General features: G+C 40.0%; 1 protein-coding gene across 8 annotated transcripts in view; it reads right to left on the bottom strand.

Annotated features, from left to right (window-relative positions):
* Atg4c (autophagy related 4C, cysteine peptidase) overlaps positions 1 to 17,538 on the bottom strand; it is a 179,444-nt gene that overhangs the window by 125,103 nt on the left and 36,803 nt on the right. For 7 of the 8 annotated variants that reach the window (XR_001234058.1, XM_013514382.1, XM_013514380.1 and 4 more), the window contains 3 exons: positions 13,339 to 13,417; positions 12,620 to 12,696; positions 6,607 to 6,726 (listed from right to left, as the gene is read on the bottom strand). Coding sequence is in view for 7 of the 8 variants with exons in the window: in XM_013514382.1 (XP_013369836.1) it covers positions 6,607 to 6,726; positions 12,620 to 12,696; positions 13,339 to 13,417 (276 nt within the window). In the remaining variant the exon portion in view is untranslated. The remainder of the gene's footprint in view (positions 1 to 6,606; positions 6,727 to 12,619; positions 12,697 to 13,338; positions 13,418 to 17,538) is intronic. The other variant, XM_013514384.1, reaches the window with a different exon arrangement.

Below are 17,538 nucleotides of genomic sequence, written 5' to 3' on the forward strand. Positions count from 1 at the left end.
TGCGCGGAGGGACGCGGCCTCCCTCCACCTTGCGCGACACCCGCCGAAACACACACCGGCCCCAGAGCGGGGCGTGCATCCGGGAGGTCCAAAGCGAGCGCGCGACCACAAAATGTCCACGGACGGCCTGTCCAAAAAAAAAGTGTCTTCAAAAACACCAAGGTCAGGATACCAAGGTCAAAGTCAAGGAAGATGAGGAACTGTTCCAGACGAAAGGAGATGCAGGCTACATTCTGAACTGGGTCCTTTCGCTGTGCCGAGAATGACCAGGGCCGCCGAGGACACCGAACTGTCACTGGGTTAGAGGCCGTGGACGTGCACGACGCGTCTGCAGGAACCGCACACTACCCAGTTACTCAGGGCGGATGGAGCATCGTGTTAGCAGCTTGCTCTGACGCGGTTAGGAAAAAGTTATTTGCTGTATTTTCAACTTACCTGTAAAATTTGCAATTACTTCAATTTTATTTTTGTTTTAATTAACTACTTTTTGTTAGTATTGGGGAACTGAGTCCAGGACCTAATATATGCTAGGCAAGCGCTCTGCCATGGAGCTATATCCCCAGTCCTGTTTTAATTTTTTAATGAAGGCAAAATAATGAGGTAGTTAAACAAACAAAACTTGAGAGAATTTTGCTCTAGCAAACAGCACTACAGAAAATAATGGAAATTGTTCAGAAAGAAGCAGAATGATCCCAGAAGGAAGCAGAGTAATACAGGAAGAAATGAAGGTCATCAAAAAGGGAAATGTTCGCTGCTTAAAACACAAGAAATTTTGAGTCCTACCAAGTTCAAATTAGTAGTAAAGCACACACACAAAAAAATTTAAGGCAATAAATATAGAGAAACATATAATTACAAATTCAATTCAATAGGAAGACCTAACAATCCTATAGTTGAATGTAACTAATGATACAGCCTCAAAATATACAAATCAGGCATGGTGGCACAAGCCTGTAACCCAGCACTTAGGAGGCTGAGGCAGGAAGATCACTGCGAATGTGAGGCCAGCCTGGCTACAAAGTGAGTTCAAGGCCAACCAACCTGAGTTGCACAGTGGGATCCTGTCTCAAAAAACAAAACAAAAATAGATAGATAGATAGATAGATAGATAGATGGGTAACAAAAGAATTTAAAGGAGAAACAGGTGACTTCATAGCTACAATCAGACATTCAGCATATTACCTCAATAACTTAAAAACCACTCAGAATTGGACTCCATCACTCTCAGCTGACCTTCACACTTTCCTTCTCTCTCAGTCCTCCCAGACCATCTGCCTTCTTGGCCACAGGTGTCACCTGAATAAGGTAGGAGAATCCCAACCACCATGAAAAGTCTGCTCTCCCTACCTGCCAAACTGTTCCCTTTACCTGCTCCCAAGCAGGGCTCCTGCATTCAGAAAAGGAGTCATCAAAGCGTGTTAATTCACTCTTACATTCAGAAGGACACTCGTTTTTCTCCTGGTGATTAAACTGCACGTTTCATGGACTAGGTAAGATCCTTAAGGGAAATAATGAGTATACACTATAAAATGTTTTTGCACGCCCAAATTAAATGACATCTCATGGGACTTCGTTTTGCTATGTATTTCTGTGTGTTTTATGTCCATCTTGTCCACTACATGAAGCCAGAAGTCGTAACTATTTTGTTCACCTCTGCACAACAGCTCAAGAGAGTCATTCAGTAAGTAAAGTGAATACTTACTCTGGGCTAATGCAGTTGTAGATGCTTTGGAATACAACAATGCCTTGATTTTTGTTTTAAAAGGATCACCTGGGACTGGTGAACTGCAGCGATTGGGGGGTGAGGCTCGGAAACTAATGAGGAGCAGAGCACACTTTGGATGTCACCTCAGGCCAGGACGGCAGCAGTAGTGGTGCTTCAGGTGGTCTGACGCTAGAAATATTTGAATATACAACAGGGTGAACATATTGTGGGATGTGACAGCTAGAAAGAAGGTAAGGCTAATACAGAGCTTTGGGCCATCACGATAGGAAAACTGAGCAGAACAGGGTTGAGAAGGAAAATCTGGAACCTGACGTTTGGATATGCACCGCAGGGACAGTGCCGGACCTACATAATCTAGAACTGGAAAGGAGGTTGGGGCTGAAGATAAGATCTTGGTTTTAGACGACTTGGAGTTGATGTTTAGTTACCTGCTGTGAGAACTGAAGACTGAGCCCAGGGGCACTTCAACACCCTGAGGCCAGGTAAGAAGCTGCCGCACAGATGCACAAGAACGCCTACTAAACAGTGGGGAGAACAGGGAGCCAGAGGAACTGGTGTGCCAAGTGCTTCCGCTACAGCAAATGAGATGAAAACAAGGATCTGGCCAACAGCTGCGGCAGTGTGCAGCTCACTACGGACCTTGAAAAGAAGCTTTGGTGGAGTCTTAGGGGTGAAAGTACTCAAGTATTTGCTGCCTCCGTGAATCACCATATTAGCAAGCTATTACTTTTTTCTCCTATTCACCTATTCTCCTGTTTTAGATACGAAACAGACTTGTTTAGGAACTGGCCCTCAGCCCCAATTCCAAGGGGCTGCCTTATACACTGATTCTGCCTTCGCAGCCTTCCCTCCAGTACACAGCTTCTGTCTGCATCCAGTCCTCAAAGAAGATACTACAAAGCCAGTTAGACTCTCTAATAAATGATGTTGAAGCAACCACTTTTCTATGCAGGAAGGGGGAAAAACCTACTACTTTCCTTAAAACATGCAGAAGTTCTAAATGTTTCTTTCATCGTTTATAACTAGACTTACACTATTAAAAAATGGGAAGCCACATGTTTAATATGTGAATCATTGTTCTAATATGAATATAAATACACAAGCATTAAAACATTTGTCCTACAGCCACCTAGCAACCTCACGGAGTGTCACACTGTGGGGCGCCTGTCTCATACGGTGGATCTCTGACATGGTGAGCGAGCTTGTGGGGAGGCTCACTGGAAATGGGGCTTCCAGGCCACCCATAAAGGTTCCGGGGAGAAACCTAGCTAAATATATGTGCAACACATATAACCAACAAAACAGTAGGATCCAAACCTACAAAGATTTCCTCAAGTTAAATGGCCCTATAGAAAAAAAAAAAAAAAGGAGATCCACAAAGGAGGAACCAAATGGAGCAAAAAACCTTGACAAGATTCTCAACCTACCAGGGAAATACAAATTAAAAATATAAATAGTAAATACTTTATATCCATAAGACTGGCTGAAATTTTTAAAGTCTGGCAATCTTAAGTGCTGGTAAGGATGTGAAGCAGTAAAACTTACACTGCTTTTCTGATCACTCTGGAGAGTCTTTGACAATATCTAGCAAACCCCAAAATATGCATGCTCTATACCAACACCATTCTAAAGTATCTGGAATCCTAGTGAAAGTATTAGATGTGTACAAAGAGATATGCAAGAAAATATTCTTTAAAATATCATCTGCAATTGAAAATGAAATAAGCACTTTTTAGGTTCTCAAACAACTGGGTGACTATCAACAAAACAAAATTTAAATAAAAAGTAGTTTATTTTAGAACTGACTATTCAGCAATTTAAATAATAAATCAACAAGTATAGACATAGTTGCAAAGTCACTGTTAAAGTGAAAAATTGCAAAAAGAGATGCATCTTTATATAAAGCTATCACTGATGTAAAGTTTAACAATAAGCAAAGCACATGTGTTGTCTAGGAGATATAAAACATGGGTGTAAGTTGCTAATTCAGGACAGTAGTTATCCCTGGGAAGAAGAAAAAGCAGGAAAGAACCACCTCAATTATACATGTAATTTTTTTCTTAAGCTCAACGGAAGGACACGGACATTTATCATATTATTCTCTTTATTCCTATATGCCTGAAATTTAAAATCAACGTAATAAAATTAATACATTATTGAAGTACTTTTTCCATCTGGCATTCAAGCCTCCCAACAACAGGATCTCAACACATTCTCAGCTCATCCTTCACCGTTTCTCACAGCAAGTGTTTCCTAAGCCTGAGACACTCAGATCACCTTCAATATTTTTGCTATGTATGCTCTCTCTAGACTAAGATTAATGAACGTTTTTCTTTTCATCATTCATAACTTAAGTAGCCCTGTACTATTAATAAAAATGGGAAATCACATGTTTAATATGTGAATCAGTGTTCTAATATGAATATAAATAAATACACAAGCTTTAAAACATTTGTCCTCCAGCCGCCAGCAGCCTCACGGAGCGTCACACTGTGGGGCGCCTGTCTCACACGGCGGCTCTCTGACACGTGAGCGAGCTTGCGGGGACGCTCACTGGAAATGGGCCCGCAGGCCACCCATAAGGGCTCCGGGGAGACACAGACAGGAACCCTGCCCTGCCTTGTCCACAGCACCTGTCCCATCAGACTCTGCCATTTTCTGGATAAGCTCCTACTGTCCTTCTCCTACACCTTTCCTCTTACTTCTTCAGCTTAACAGGACCCTCCTCGCTCAGCCAGTGGAAACTGAGCCTGTGCTCCGGGGCTCACCTTAAACACGGCTACCACAGTGAAGTACCCTACCTAGGTGGGACAGCGCTCTCATTCCAACACCTCCCCCCTCCTAAGCAAGTCGCGGTTTACTTCTATTCCTGCGTGCGTGCCTATCATAGTCACTGTAACGTATGTCTAGCTGTCTTACCTCCCTCCTCCACCATACATGTTAGGAGGGCAGGAGCTTTTTATCTTCTTTAAAAGCAAGGGTTCCTGTGGGCTGTCCTGGGCTTTGTATACAGCAGTTACTGAGATACCTGCTGCACTGAACTCTGCTAAACACTGACCTCATCATAAATGTTTATTAGCACTTTAACTATCACATGCACAGAGCATCAGAGATCGAACGTGAGTCTCTAGACCACCTAGTTCCGTTCTCAAAATGAGGAAATTGAGAATGCTATGCGGTGACAAATAATTTTTAGGTTCTTTTAATTTTTCAAGAGAGGAAAACAATGGTTTAAATGAAATGGTTTTTAGTGGGAAAGAAAAAAACTGCATAACTTACCACTACCCAAGCAAAAGTAAATGACCAGATTAAGTTTTAATAATTTGACAAAGCCAAGTTTTTGATACTACTAGAAAAAGGTATTACCTTAAGAACAGCCACATTAGATGATTCTTACAAAATACTTTGTACTATCAAAAGGTATCTGAGCACGGTTTCTCTTCGCTTTAATAATGCATATTATTCTGAGACACCAAGAACAATAATTTCTATTTTTCCAATGTAAAAACCACAAAAACTGTTTTTCATCAGAAAATATCAATATACAACTCATTTGTAGCTTCTATGTTTTTTAGTTTGGTATAATAATTGAGGTTGTTTCTATCCCAGGAGGAGACCACTCTACTTTTTTAAACACATTTACTATATTCTAAGTAGAAAATAAATTCATGAAAACAGAAATGATGTTTTTGCATGGAAGATGCTCGTCAACACAATGCATATCACAATGTAAGCTGGATTTGTGTACTTTAGCACATACATGATATTTTATAAGGACAAAGAATTACTAAGCTACATGTACAAATCTATACACTAATTTCAGGTAATGAAGGAGGGGAAGATGGAGAACGCGTACTTTGTACTATTCGCTCAGCCCTCCATGTTGAAAGAAAGGAGAAGCAGGTAACTGAGTAATGAAGGAGGGAAGGCCCCCAAATATCTCAGTTCTCCTCATCCATTTTCTGTCACACGGCAGGCCACGAAAACAAAACCTATCACCTGAGAGCCTTTTTACTTCACTTTTTCATCCTATTTTCACATTGTTAAAATAAAATTTCAACCTATTACATCCACTTTCCTGAAGAAAATTAAGTGAAAGTAAAACAGTGATACACAGTCATTACATCTGAGCACAAGAATTCCCAAAACTGGTCCTCGCATCCGTTTTACTTACCACGAAGGGTCATCTACAACCATGGCTACTAACACAGGGGCCCATCCAGTTACACCCACTTCTGAAGCAAGGATTCTTTTGTCTCCAGTACTAAACCTGGGCAGTAAAGCTCTGTAAATGCTTTAGCGGTACTCAAGTGACCACAAACATGCACATGTTTAAAGGCAATGAGAAGAAATTAAATAAACCTATTTCACAAATCCTGTAAGTAAAATAGATCAGATTAGACAAACTTACTGAAAGGCAACAACACAGCTCATTTGATAAAGCAGTTCTGAGAGATCCAAAAATACCACTTCTTAAAAAAAATAAATAAAAGAAGCAGTTGCACTAACAAGAAATAATGCACAATTTGGCTTGATCAAATACTTCATTAATTTTTTTCTACCCTGAAGGGATTGCCCTTTAAAATCCTCTCCAAATCGAATAGAAGCTAATTGCCGCGCCCCCACCTGGTCTGCAGGGTTCTTGGTTCAACAGTGCCACCTAGTGGAGCAAGCGGCACTTCCAGCCGGTCACAGGCTTCGTTTGTTTTAAATGCTGACTACACCCACACAGTTATATTTTCTGGTTCACAATTCTAGTAATATGAAAGGGGAAATTTTACAAAAATATCATAATTTGAAGATTGTTGTAACATTTACGCTACATATAACAAAAATCATGTCATTTACAAACATTATTATAATACGTTAAATGAAGATACCTTAGTGATTTCTTCAGAAGCTCGCTGGAAGTCCTGAACATTTCGACAGTAAAATCCTATTGTACAGCTAGGATCCATTTTTCGAAAGGACATCTTTTTGGGAGAAGGACAGTGGAATGTCTGTAATTTTTAAAGCTCTTTAGGATTAATGTATCTTTATCTGATGGACTTAAGTATATACAAGTATATTATTTAAAATTTGCTTTCTAGCTTTTTCCTCAAAACAATAAGCACAATTTTAAATGGTATTTGGTCCCTCCCACACACCAAGGCTGTAAAATACAAGACCCAACACTGTAGTTGAATTCCCCAGTATCCACCTTCTGTGACGTTAGTGCTTTGCTGCAAAAGGAAGGAAGTTTGTCCAAAGCAGTCCACAGCCCTAACCCTGGCTTAAGGGAAGAAAACAGGCAGCTGAAGGAGACATGCAAGGCTCACACCAGGATTAGGGTCCAGTCAGTCACTTGGATGAAACTGCAGTTACGTCTGCTTGTTAGAGATTCTTTCTTTCTTTTAATGCTTAAAAACTCCTAATGTAAGTAATGTAAACATTATGTACTGCAACCCTGTACTGATAAAAATAAAACAAAAGACTTTTACACAGTCATATAAATGTCCTGTATTGATATGCAAATAAATCAATTTAAGCATTTAACAACTGACACAATTAGTACACAATGGTACCTTCTTCCCAAATTCTCTCCCTGATACTTTATTCTTAGCTCTAGTTTGTTCCCACCCAGGCCACAGGACGGGGCTGGAGAAGATCGCCCTATGCAGGCCCCTGCCCTCCTTCCCACTTGTCCTCCTGACTGCTCTCAAATGGTCACTGTGCCCGAGATAAATGTGTTGGGCAGGCTGGCCTAGTTTTGCCACTCTTGCTAGCTGGATTTGGCTACCAGGAGCAAAAAGAAATAAAGACAATACTAATCATTCCAGTCCTTCTGTTCTTTACCATGTTTTGGTACACTGACTTTTTTAAAGAGCATTCAAGACTTAAAAGCTTGAATGCTTGGGTATCCTAGCCTTAAATATCATCATGCTACCAAGTATTTCTCTATAAGTTATTTTTTAAGTCTACGTAAAAATGGAAGGACACGAAACTATATATTAATATTTGTTTATATTTGCATAAACTGTAAGGATATGCAAAAATCAAGTTTAGGGGAGAAGGAGAGAACCGGGCAGATGGAAGGCAAGTGTGGGAACTTCTTCATGTTGTATTTTATGTTTCTGAATTAAAGAACAAGTCCAATTAAGAGATAATCTAGGCTGCATTTGAACCCATGAACTAAATACTTCCCTACATTCAAAACCTTAAAGCATGGTGGCGCACACCTGTAATCCCAGCACTCAGGAGGCTGAGGCAGGAGGATTGTTGTGAATTTGAGGCCAGCCTGGGCTACCAAATGAGTTCAAGACCAGCCTGAACTGCATAGTGAGACCCTGTCTCAAAAAGACAAAAAAAAAAAAAAAAAAAAACCCTTAAGACTACGAGTTTAAGTCGAAACTCCATTCCAACACAGAAAAGGAAGCTGGGTGTGGTGGCTGGAGGTAGGAGGGCAGTGTGCCCACATGGCAACTTGGTGAGGCCCTGTCGCAACCACAAAAAATGAAGGGGCTGGGGTCTAGCTCAGTGCCAAGGCGCAGAGTTCAATCTCCACTACTGCAAAATCAAGCAAAGTACAGGCTGTGGTATTTTTTATATTTATGGGGAGTCAGTATCTTTTCTCTCCCCACTTCCTGCTAGCAACCCAGCCAAGGCGCACAAAATGCGCAGTGCAAGCTGCCTTTACCCTGTGGACGGTCTGACTGCACATCTGATTGGAGTGCAAGAATCTGTCAGGAAACAGACCGAGCTGAAGAGTTTCTCACAGCTCTGACTTCTACAAAATGTTTAGCCAACACTTACTTTATACAGTGAGATCCAGCCTAGCTAAACTAGAAGCTGCAGGGTGTTCGTCAACACAAGTATTGTCTTATTGGACTTTTCCTAATTTATTGTTTTACCTGTTTTATTTGTAAAGAAATATTAAAAACAGATCTGGAGAGGCATAGAATAGCTAAGGAAACCTGTTAGTTAACAATATATAGGAGTAAAGGCATAGTTTTAAGTCATATTTTTAAGAAACTATTCTGCATATAAAGTGTCTAAAAATAGCCATTTGCCCAAGCCACCCAATGCCAGTAACAAGGAATGTTTCCTTAATTTTCACTAACTGCAGATAAAGAAGATTAAAAGTTGTGTAAGGTCCAGTAATATGTCTTTACTTCTTCACTGAAGGTGTCCTATATTATTCTAAAGCACGGATTAAAGGTCACATGTGGGAACCAAGGACACGAGAATAGGCTTGCTTCCACTTCAGTATAATGCCTTGGTCATCACAGATAACGACAAGCACAAAGTCGTCATTTATCACTATTTTGACATCTACAAAGAACTTCTTAAATTATTCACGGGAGCAAGGCATCCGTGGCCAAGCGTGAGCACTGAAGGTGCTGCCGGGTGCTGCTGCCTGCGCCCTGGAACTCAGAGAGCGCTCCCGTCACTCCAGCCCCAAGTCATGGAGCTTTGTTCACTCCAGACTCTAGAGTCAAAACAACACAACTTTATAATTCAGGGTCCTTTGTAGTTATTGCAAAGCAAATTAGACTTTCAAGTATTTCCCCAAGTAGTACTGTGGAGCTATGTTCACTTTCTGGTAACTCTGAGCTGTGCACTTCTGAGTTCTTGTTAATTTTCGGAAGTCTGATGTTTGGTAAGCACAGCAGTTTCCACTTCACGAACATATTCTAGGTACTGTTCTCCACATACCCTTCTGTGACAAGGAAACATGTTTCTGATAAAATATGGAAAGTCAATTCTTTTATTTCATTTTTCAATATACTGCTTGTTGCCTCAAGAAATAGTTAACTAAGCACCTACTAAATGACAGGCACTATTGTGGACTTAGTATTTATTTGCAATAGTGGATTTTATTACCTAAACATATAAACAATACTGAAACAAACACTTTTAGGTGTACGAGTGCTGTTTTGGAGATTTAAAATGAAGATCTTTGGGGTAAAGAATACTCTCACTGAAAATTACTTCCGCTTGTGTGATGCATACAGGGTGTTTTCTATACTGGAAAATTCACTCACCCACCTACCTAACAACTTCAATAACACTATTTCTGAACTTACTGGGACAGGTTAAAATTATCACCACTGTGTGAATGTCCTATAATCTGGTACTTAGAACTGGGGACACAGCAATCAGAACTGACTATCGGGGCTTTCCTAACCTTTTAGAATTGGGTATTTTAAGAGTCAGAAGCTGTCATTCTGAGAGTATATATAAATAACAGGAGCCAATAGTCTTGCTTAGGGAACTTAATTCATTAATTGTGTGTGCATGCGTTTTATGTGTATATACACATACACATACAAAGTTATATGATATAAAATATATATGCTGTACATATGTGGTTGTGCATACACACATGCATGCAAGTGCACACATCACACACACACACATCACATACACACACACGTACACTAGTTCTCTCATCCCATTAGAACACTGTATGGGTCAGCCCTTCCCTAACCTGTATACTGAAATGCACAACTTAACATACCCTCACTGCAAAGACCTGTTGAATTCTTCCCATTCTCTGCTAATTTTGCACCTAAAAAGAGTTCAGCAAATGACAGTTTAAAAATAAAGAGAGGAGTTTTCACGTCGGATTTAGTTTCAAAACGTTAAAAATTCAACTCCAAAAGGGGAGGAATTTGATACTGAAAGAATAATAACAAATGATAGAATCTATTCAAATCTCTTCTTCAGTCTTAAATATCCTGATATTCTATTTAAAATTTCACAACTCAGTTGGATCAGAACTATAACCAACTATTCAAACAGACATAGATGGAAGATCTAAGATTTCAATTTCTCCCTCTATTGACCAAAAAGAAGTATTGATCAAAAAATGCAGTCTACAAAATTGAATTTCACAACTGAAGTATGAAGGTTTTAGAGTGTGCATACAATCCACTAGATCAGTCTCGAAATGCCCTCAGCATATACACACACAACCAAGCCAGCAAAGCAAGGATGGTTGGTAACGCGGAGTAGCTCGAACACCTCTGCTCAGAGCCCTCTGTCGGTGTTCTGTGGCGGCGAGGGCAGCACGTCATCTCAACTGGCTCTGGGTCCCCCGGGAAACGGGTGGAGCACACAGCAGGGTGTGTCTGGGGGTCACGGAGGCGCGGCCTTGAGGTCTGCGTCTGTCCCTCACCTTCCCCTCGGGCCCTGCTCCCTGCTCTCTTTCCTGGCTCCACCGCACCTTCTGCTGCGACGTTTCAGGGTGGAGCCGGTCACCACACTGACACTTCTGCAGCAAATGAAACCTCTCTGCCTTTAGGTTGTAGGTATCGGGTACTGTGGTCCCAGCCACAAGAAAGCTGAGCCAGGGCTGGGGATTTAGCTCAGCAGCACAGCGCCTGCCTTGCGAGCACAAGGTCATGAGTTCGATTCCCAGTACTGGGAAAAAAAAACCAAAAAAATTTTCAAAAATTAAAAAAAAGAAAGCTTCCCCACACCGAGTTCTACTGTAAAAGAAGTAAGTTCTGTGTATTCAAGTTACCCAATTTCACCAAATTTAACTTTCCACAGTGAAACCTTTCAATTAAATCTTCCTTGCCTTCTTTACTACCACCACCCCACTTCAAACTTTTATTCACTCAAGTCTGGAGGGCTGCAATGACTCCAGTAAGGAGGCGCAGTGCCTCTCGTCAAGACTGTGCGGACATAACTCCAGTAAGGAGGCGCGGAGCCTCTCGTCCAGACTGTGCAGACATAACCAAGACATTCTTGATTTGGCAGCTGTAGAACCTCTCAAAATATCCGATGGAGTTCTACTCGCCAAAATAACCAACATCAATAATCTCTTAATTTGCCTACTTTAGGTAATACTGAAATAGGTATTGCGAACCACTTTCCATCTGAATCTCAAGTATCTACTGTTTTCCCGGAGCCGGTCTGGCTCAGATACACTGAAAACATAACCTAGACGTAAGAGCCGGGGCCACAGACCCCAGTGTAGCAAGAAGAGAGTCACCGCGCGGTTCGCACAGCGCAAGTCTGTGGTGCCTCCCAGCTCCAGCGGCCAACTGGCAAATATTTGTGAAGCTTTGTATGCACAAAGGGTGCTACGGTGTTTTATAATGTAACTCTCTAATCAAGATTTTAATCTTGCAGTTTATGTTCATAAGCTACCCCTAAAGTACTGTTTAGTATTAACACTAGCAAGAAAATATTACTAAAACAAATTACGTAACTACATTTCCAACATGTCAATCCCTTGAGCACTGGTGATCCATGCTATTTCAGTGACTAAAATTATTTTATTCTATAAAATTATTTTAGTCTGTAGAAGAATCAACTGGGAAAATAAGAACAAAAACTATATAATAACGACATATCTGATTTATGAACTCTCAATTTTTTCTGAAAATACTGGATCACAAAATGACCTATAAAAGGAGAAAGGAGAGGATAAAAAATGAAAGTTAAAACAAATATTAAAAGCCCAGATAAGCTCTTAGAAACTTCTAACCTAGGGGCTAAGATTTAATTACTGTACTGAAAACTCATTATGTCACTCCAAGTCCATCAAGTTTTCTTTTATTTCTCCTTTCTTTTTAAAAACGTACTTAACACTGTAAATTCTTTAGTACTGTTTAGCTGTCTTTCTACAAAATTACTTAGAGGATTGATCATTTATTTTAGTAGGGCTGGGGCATCTAACAAGCTGGAGACAATGATAAATGAAGAAGAAAGTATATCATAAATTAAAATTCAGCAACGAAGTACTAACCTTTGACCACTGTGTTGACTACAGTTTTGTAAGTCAGCAAAATATTAACTTGGAATAGTACTACTATAAAAGCATAGATACCTAACACATTTCTAAATAATTAGTTTGCTTCCATGGTTAAAAAAAACAATACAGCTCTCTATGCGTCGTACCTCAAGAGGGAAATCCTTTATGCTGACATCTAGAAAAGACTGGCAGTAATGAGGGTCCATGTAAATCAAACTGTCATCTGCAAGGACAAAACAGAAGACAAGTAATTCAAAAAACACCTTATTATTACACTGCTTACAATCCAATTTCTATGTAGAGCAGCTGAAAAAAACCTAGGAGTAAGAGCTTGCCAGACTGATATTCATTGACTGAAACATAGGTTTGCACAGGATAGATTAGCTTTCGCATAATCAAATATGCGTGTATAAGCAGAATTTTTATAAAGTGATGAAACTGTCATTTAATTTTTGGTGATAAAATTACTTTCACAAACACACAATTATATTCTACAGTTTGCATATGAAAAATGTGTTGCACTTCTTTATCCTGACAGGAAGAACATATTGCTTGTCATTTTATCATCAACCAGCACCACTAAAACTAGTAAAAAGTAAATATGTAAATAGCGACTGCCAGAATGTGGAGGCAATGTCTTCTGAAGTTTAGCAAAACCAATAAATTATGCCTTGTGTGTGCAATAACAGCTATTAAGCATACATTTTTACAGAATCCAATTATGCTGTAGACCAAATGACGAACGAGTGGCCATGGTAGGGCTGCTGAATGCATCAGGTGCTCATCTGGCCCTGTTAATCATCCTGTCTCCAGATAATCTCATATTAACTTGCTGGCTTTTAAAAGAAAACAATGGATCACTAACCTTGAAATCCAGCAAAGTAATAGGACTGTTTAGGTTTGCCGCCAATAATACCCACACAATATTCAAGGCTTAACACGCCCTGCCAAAAGAGAAAAATACGTATTTAGAGCCAACAAATGATAATCACTTAATACAAACAAATTTGTGTTACCAACATTACTGTTTCCCAAATGTTTCACCAACTAGTACATTTATCCCCGTTTCTGAAATCCTTGTCTCGTAAACCACCTTCCACTTTCTTACATCGTTCAACACTAATACAATGAAACCAAACAGTCTGATCAGCATGTTGCTCAACAACATGAAATAACTACTGAGGATGCAAAGCAGCATTATAAAAAATCAGTAGCCTTTCAATACACCAATAATGAACTAGCTAAGAAAAGATCAGGAAAACAATTCCATTCACAGTAGCTTCCAAAAAAGTAAAATAGCTAGGGATCAGCCTAAGCAAGGAGGTAAAAGATCTCTATACTGAAAATTACTGAACTTTGAAGAAAGAAATTGAAGACACTAAAAGATGGGAAGATTCCCCTTGTCCATGGGTCAGCAGTTACCAAAAGCTACAGATTCAATGCAATCCCTACAAAAATTTCCACAACATTTTTCACAAAGGTAGAAAAAACAATTCTAAAATTTATATGGGAACACAAAAGAGCCACACAAAATAGCCACACCAACCCTAGGTAAAAAGAGCAAAGCTGGATGCATCCCAATACCCAACCTCAAACTGTGCTACAGGCCCATACTCCCACACCAGCATGACACTAGCACTAACACAGACACGTACACTGATGGGGCAGAGGAGGGAACACAGAAACAAACCCGCAAAACTACAGCCATCTGAATCTTGACAAAGGCACTGAAAATATACATGGGAAAGTGACTGCCTCTTTAACAAACAGTGCTGAGAAAACAGAATATCCGTTTCTGGAAGACTGAAAGCAGATCCCTCTTACCCTGAAAATCAATTCAAAATGGATCAAAGACTTAGGTATAAGACCTGAAACTTTGAAACTTCTAGAAGAAAACCGGGAAAAAACTTGAAGCCAGAGCCACAGGAAAAAACCTTCCTGAGTAGGACTCCAAAAGTAGAAGAAATAGCACCAAAAATAGACAGATGGGAGTACACCGAACAGAAAAGTTTCTGCAAAGTGAGGGAAACAACAGAGGGAAGACACATCCTACAGAACGGGAGCAAATCTTTGCCAGCTACTTTTCTGACAGAGGACTGATATCTAGAAAACATGAAGAACTTAAAAAATTAACACCGAAGTATCAAGGAGCCCAATCAGTAAATGGGCAAATGATCAGGCGCTTCTCAAAAGAAGTACAAATGGCCAATATGCGTATGGTACTTGAGAAATGCAAATCGAAGCTACAGTAAGATTCCACCTTACTCAAAATAGAGAAGTTATTAAGTATAGAAGATTTTGATGTTAACATTAATTTATTGAGATGAAAAAATGTTATTACACTCTACCTAGTGAAACAGTAAGCTATAAAACAGTATATATGGCATCGCCGACCTTTTATTTTCAAAAATGCAATAATGTATATCATGAAATTGTCAAAAAATTGTCTATACTCTAGTGTTCAGAAGATAACAATATATAATATAACAACCACTGTTAAATCCTATCATCTTGTTTTGGAATCCTGTATTGTTTTTATTGTTTTGTTTCTGTCTTCACTGTTGTTATTCTGTTATTTTTTTTTTCTTTCTCTTTCAAAAAAAAAAAAGAATAGTGCTCAATTGTTTTAATCTGTCTCTGAGTGGGAGACACTGAGTACATTTTTGTTTTTAAGAGTACACCTTTTCTAAAGCCAGGTGTGGTGCAGCACACACCTACGATCCCAGCACTCTGGGAGGTCGAGGCAGGAGGATCATAAATTTGAGCCCAGCCTGGACAACTCAGTGACTTAGCAAGACCCTGTCTCAAAATTTTAAAAATTAAAAAGGGCTAAAAAGATAGCTCCATGTGAAGGCCCTGGGTTCAAGCCTCAATAATGAAAAAAAAAGTATATTTTGACTTTGCTATATTATGTATTTCCAAACAGAGGAAATAAAATTCCCGCCAAAATAAAAACACTTGGCCTCCTAGTTACCAGATGCAACCTTACTTACTGTGACCAACGTCACGTTTTCATTAGGCTTTCTCGTCTAATCAAAGCACTAGACTTGATAAAAATTTCTGTCCTGCTTCATTTGGAACAAATTAAAGCAATTTAATCCAAGAGAAAATAATTATTATCATATCTAAAGCTAATTTATTTTACTAATCAAAAATCCTAGGGAAACCTTAATAAAGTATTTAGTATGCCCCTCTGCATACTAAATATTCTATTCTAAGCAAATGTTGTAAGTTGGGTCAAATAACTCTACACTTTTAAAAAACATTTCCAGTGGAGTCAGTTAAAGGCGTCCACAGGAATCAATGTCTTGCACTAATTTTGGCATATAACACAACAATCATATTGCAAAACCCCAAAAGCACTGAGTAGCTGAACTTCCCTTCTCTTACCTAAGATGTTCTAAAGCCTAGAGGTTAGAAAGTAAGGAATGCAGATGGCTGCAGACTTAACCACAGTCCAGCCCACAATTTTTCTACAGTGACAGTGCCGAAACTGTCCCCCTTCCTGAAAACCCATTTAGAATGGTGGATTTCGGTCCTTCCTAGGCTAGCAACGTAGCCAGACCTCTCATTCCCGAAGCGGGGCGGGGGCATCACGATAGCTCCCAGGCAGCCGGGGATCACAGGTAAACAACTGAACCCCTGTGTGTGCTTCTGTGCTGCTGGGCTGCACTGATGGTTGGCTAGGTGCACGAAATGTAGTTTTTACCTACGTGTTTTCAACTTAGGATGTTTTTTTTTTTTTGGATGTAACCACAATGTGTGTTGAGGAACATCTACATATAGGCATATATTCTTTTTCTGTCAGCAAATAACCAAACCATAGAGGTGTTTTTTGTTTTTTTGTTTTTTTTAACTTAACTGTTTTCTTGAGAACAATAATATGTGGTCATAGTAAAAAGGACACAGAAAACAGAAAAAGGTAAAAGTTTCCCAAATCCCAATGCCCACAGCTCATTATTAACATTTGGGTGATATCGCCTTGCTCCACCTACAGACTGACTTACAGAATTTTCTACATGGGGCATCATACAGCACAGGCTATCAGAATCTTTTGTTACTCATGTTATGATAGTATTTAATGGCTACAAAACATCTTATTAAGATAACAAACATGCTTTAAAGCCCCTATTGTATTTACATTGTTCCAGGTTCTCGCTGTTAAAAATAACCCTCTGGCATGGCCTGAATGTTTCTGTCCTCTCCAGGTTCCATGGGAATGGGAGCCGGATTGCCTGGTGCCAGAGCGCTGAGAGGCAGGACCCTCCGGGGAGGTGTGGAGGGGACCGGCAGGACTGCCCACACCGCACGGGTGCTATCAAAAGGGCTGGGGTCAGCAAGTCCCCACTCTGCCCCTGTGGCTGAGGACAGCGTAAGAAGGTCCCCCGGTGGCCAGCACCTTATCCTGGGCTTCCTAGCCTCTGGACCTGTGAGAATAAAGTTCTGCTCTTTATAAATTCTCCAGCCTCAGGTACTCTGTTATAGTAGCCCAAAACAGATCACAGCATCCTCTGAGAACAACTTCCTATGTTTCAGTCATGGAACAACATCAGAGATATTTTTTGGAAAGAAGATCCGCAACTAAAAACCTTGAAATAAAAACAAATAGGTATATTAAATTATGATCTTAGCAAACGTTGGCTTACCTGAGCTAACTAAAAAATAAAGATAAAACTTGTACCCCCAAATAAACATTTAACAGTAGTAAGATCGTTAGGCATTTAGCCTTCTATTGCTGTCCGCCCTAAGCAAAAATCCTTAACACAACTGACAATGTCTTACTTTAACCTGAGACCATCTGACCAGCTAAAATGAGACGTTTATGTGCTCTGGACACAAGAAGAGGTGTAAGTTCTAAGTCTCTCAGAGCCGAGAAAGGAAATATAATGCAAGAATCATCACTGGCTCTCCTCAGAAAAAGAACGAGTCCGAGTAATGGGAGAGAGCCTTTGGCTCTTGACGTCTGTATCTCCTTTGCCACAGACGAGAGCGGATTTAGCAATGAGCACTTGGCAGATTAGGAGCGAGAACGCCGCTGCATGTAGGAGCTGTATCGCTGGAAACT

Source organism: Chinchilla lanigera, unplaced genomic scaffold (genome assembly GCF_000276665.1).
Source record: "Chinchilla lanigera isolate Chin_1 unplaced genomic scaffold, ChiLan1.0 scaffold00022, whole genome shotgun sequence".
In the NCBI taxonomy this organism is placed as follows: domain Eukaryota; kingdom Metazoa; phylum Chordata; class Mammalia; order Rodentia; family Chinchillidae; genus Chinchilla; species Chinchilla lanigera.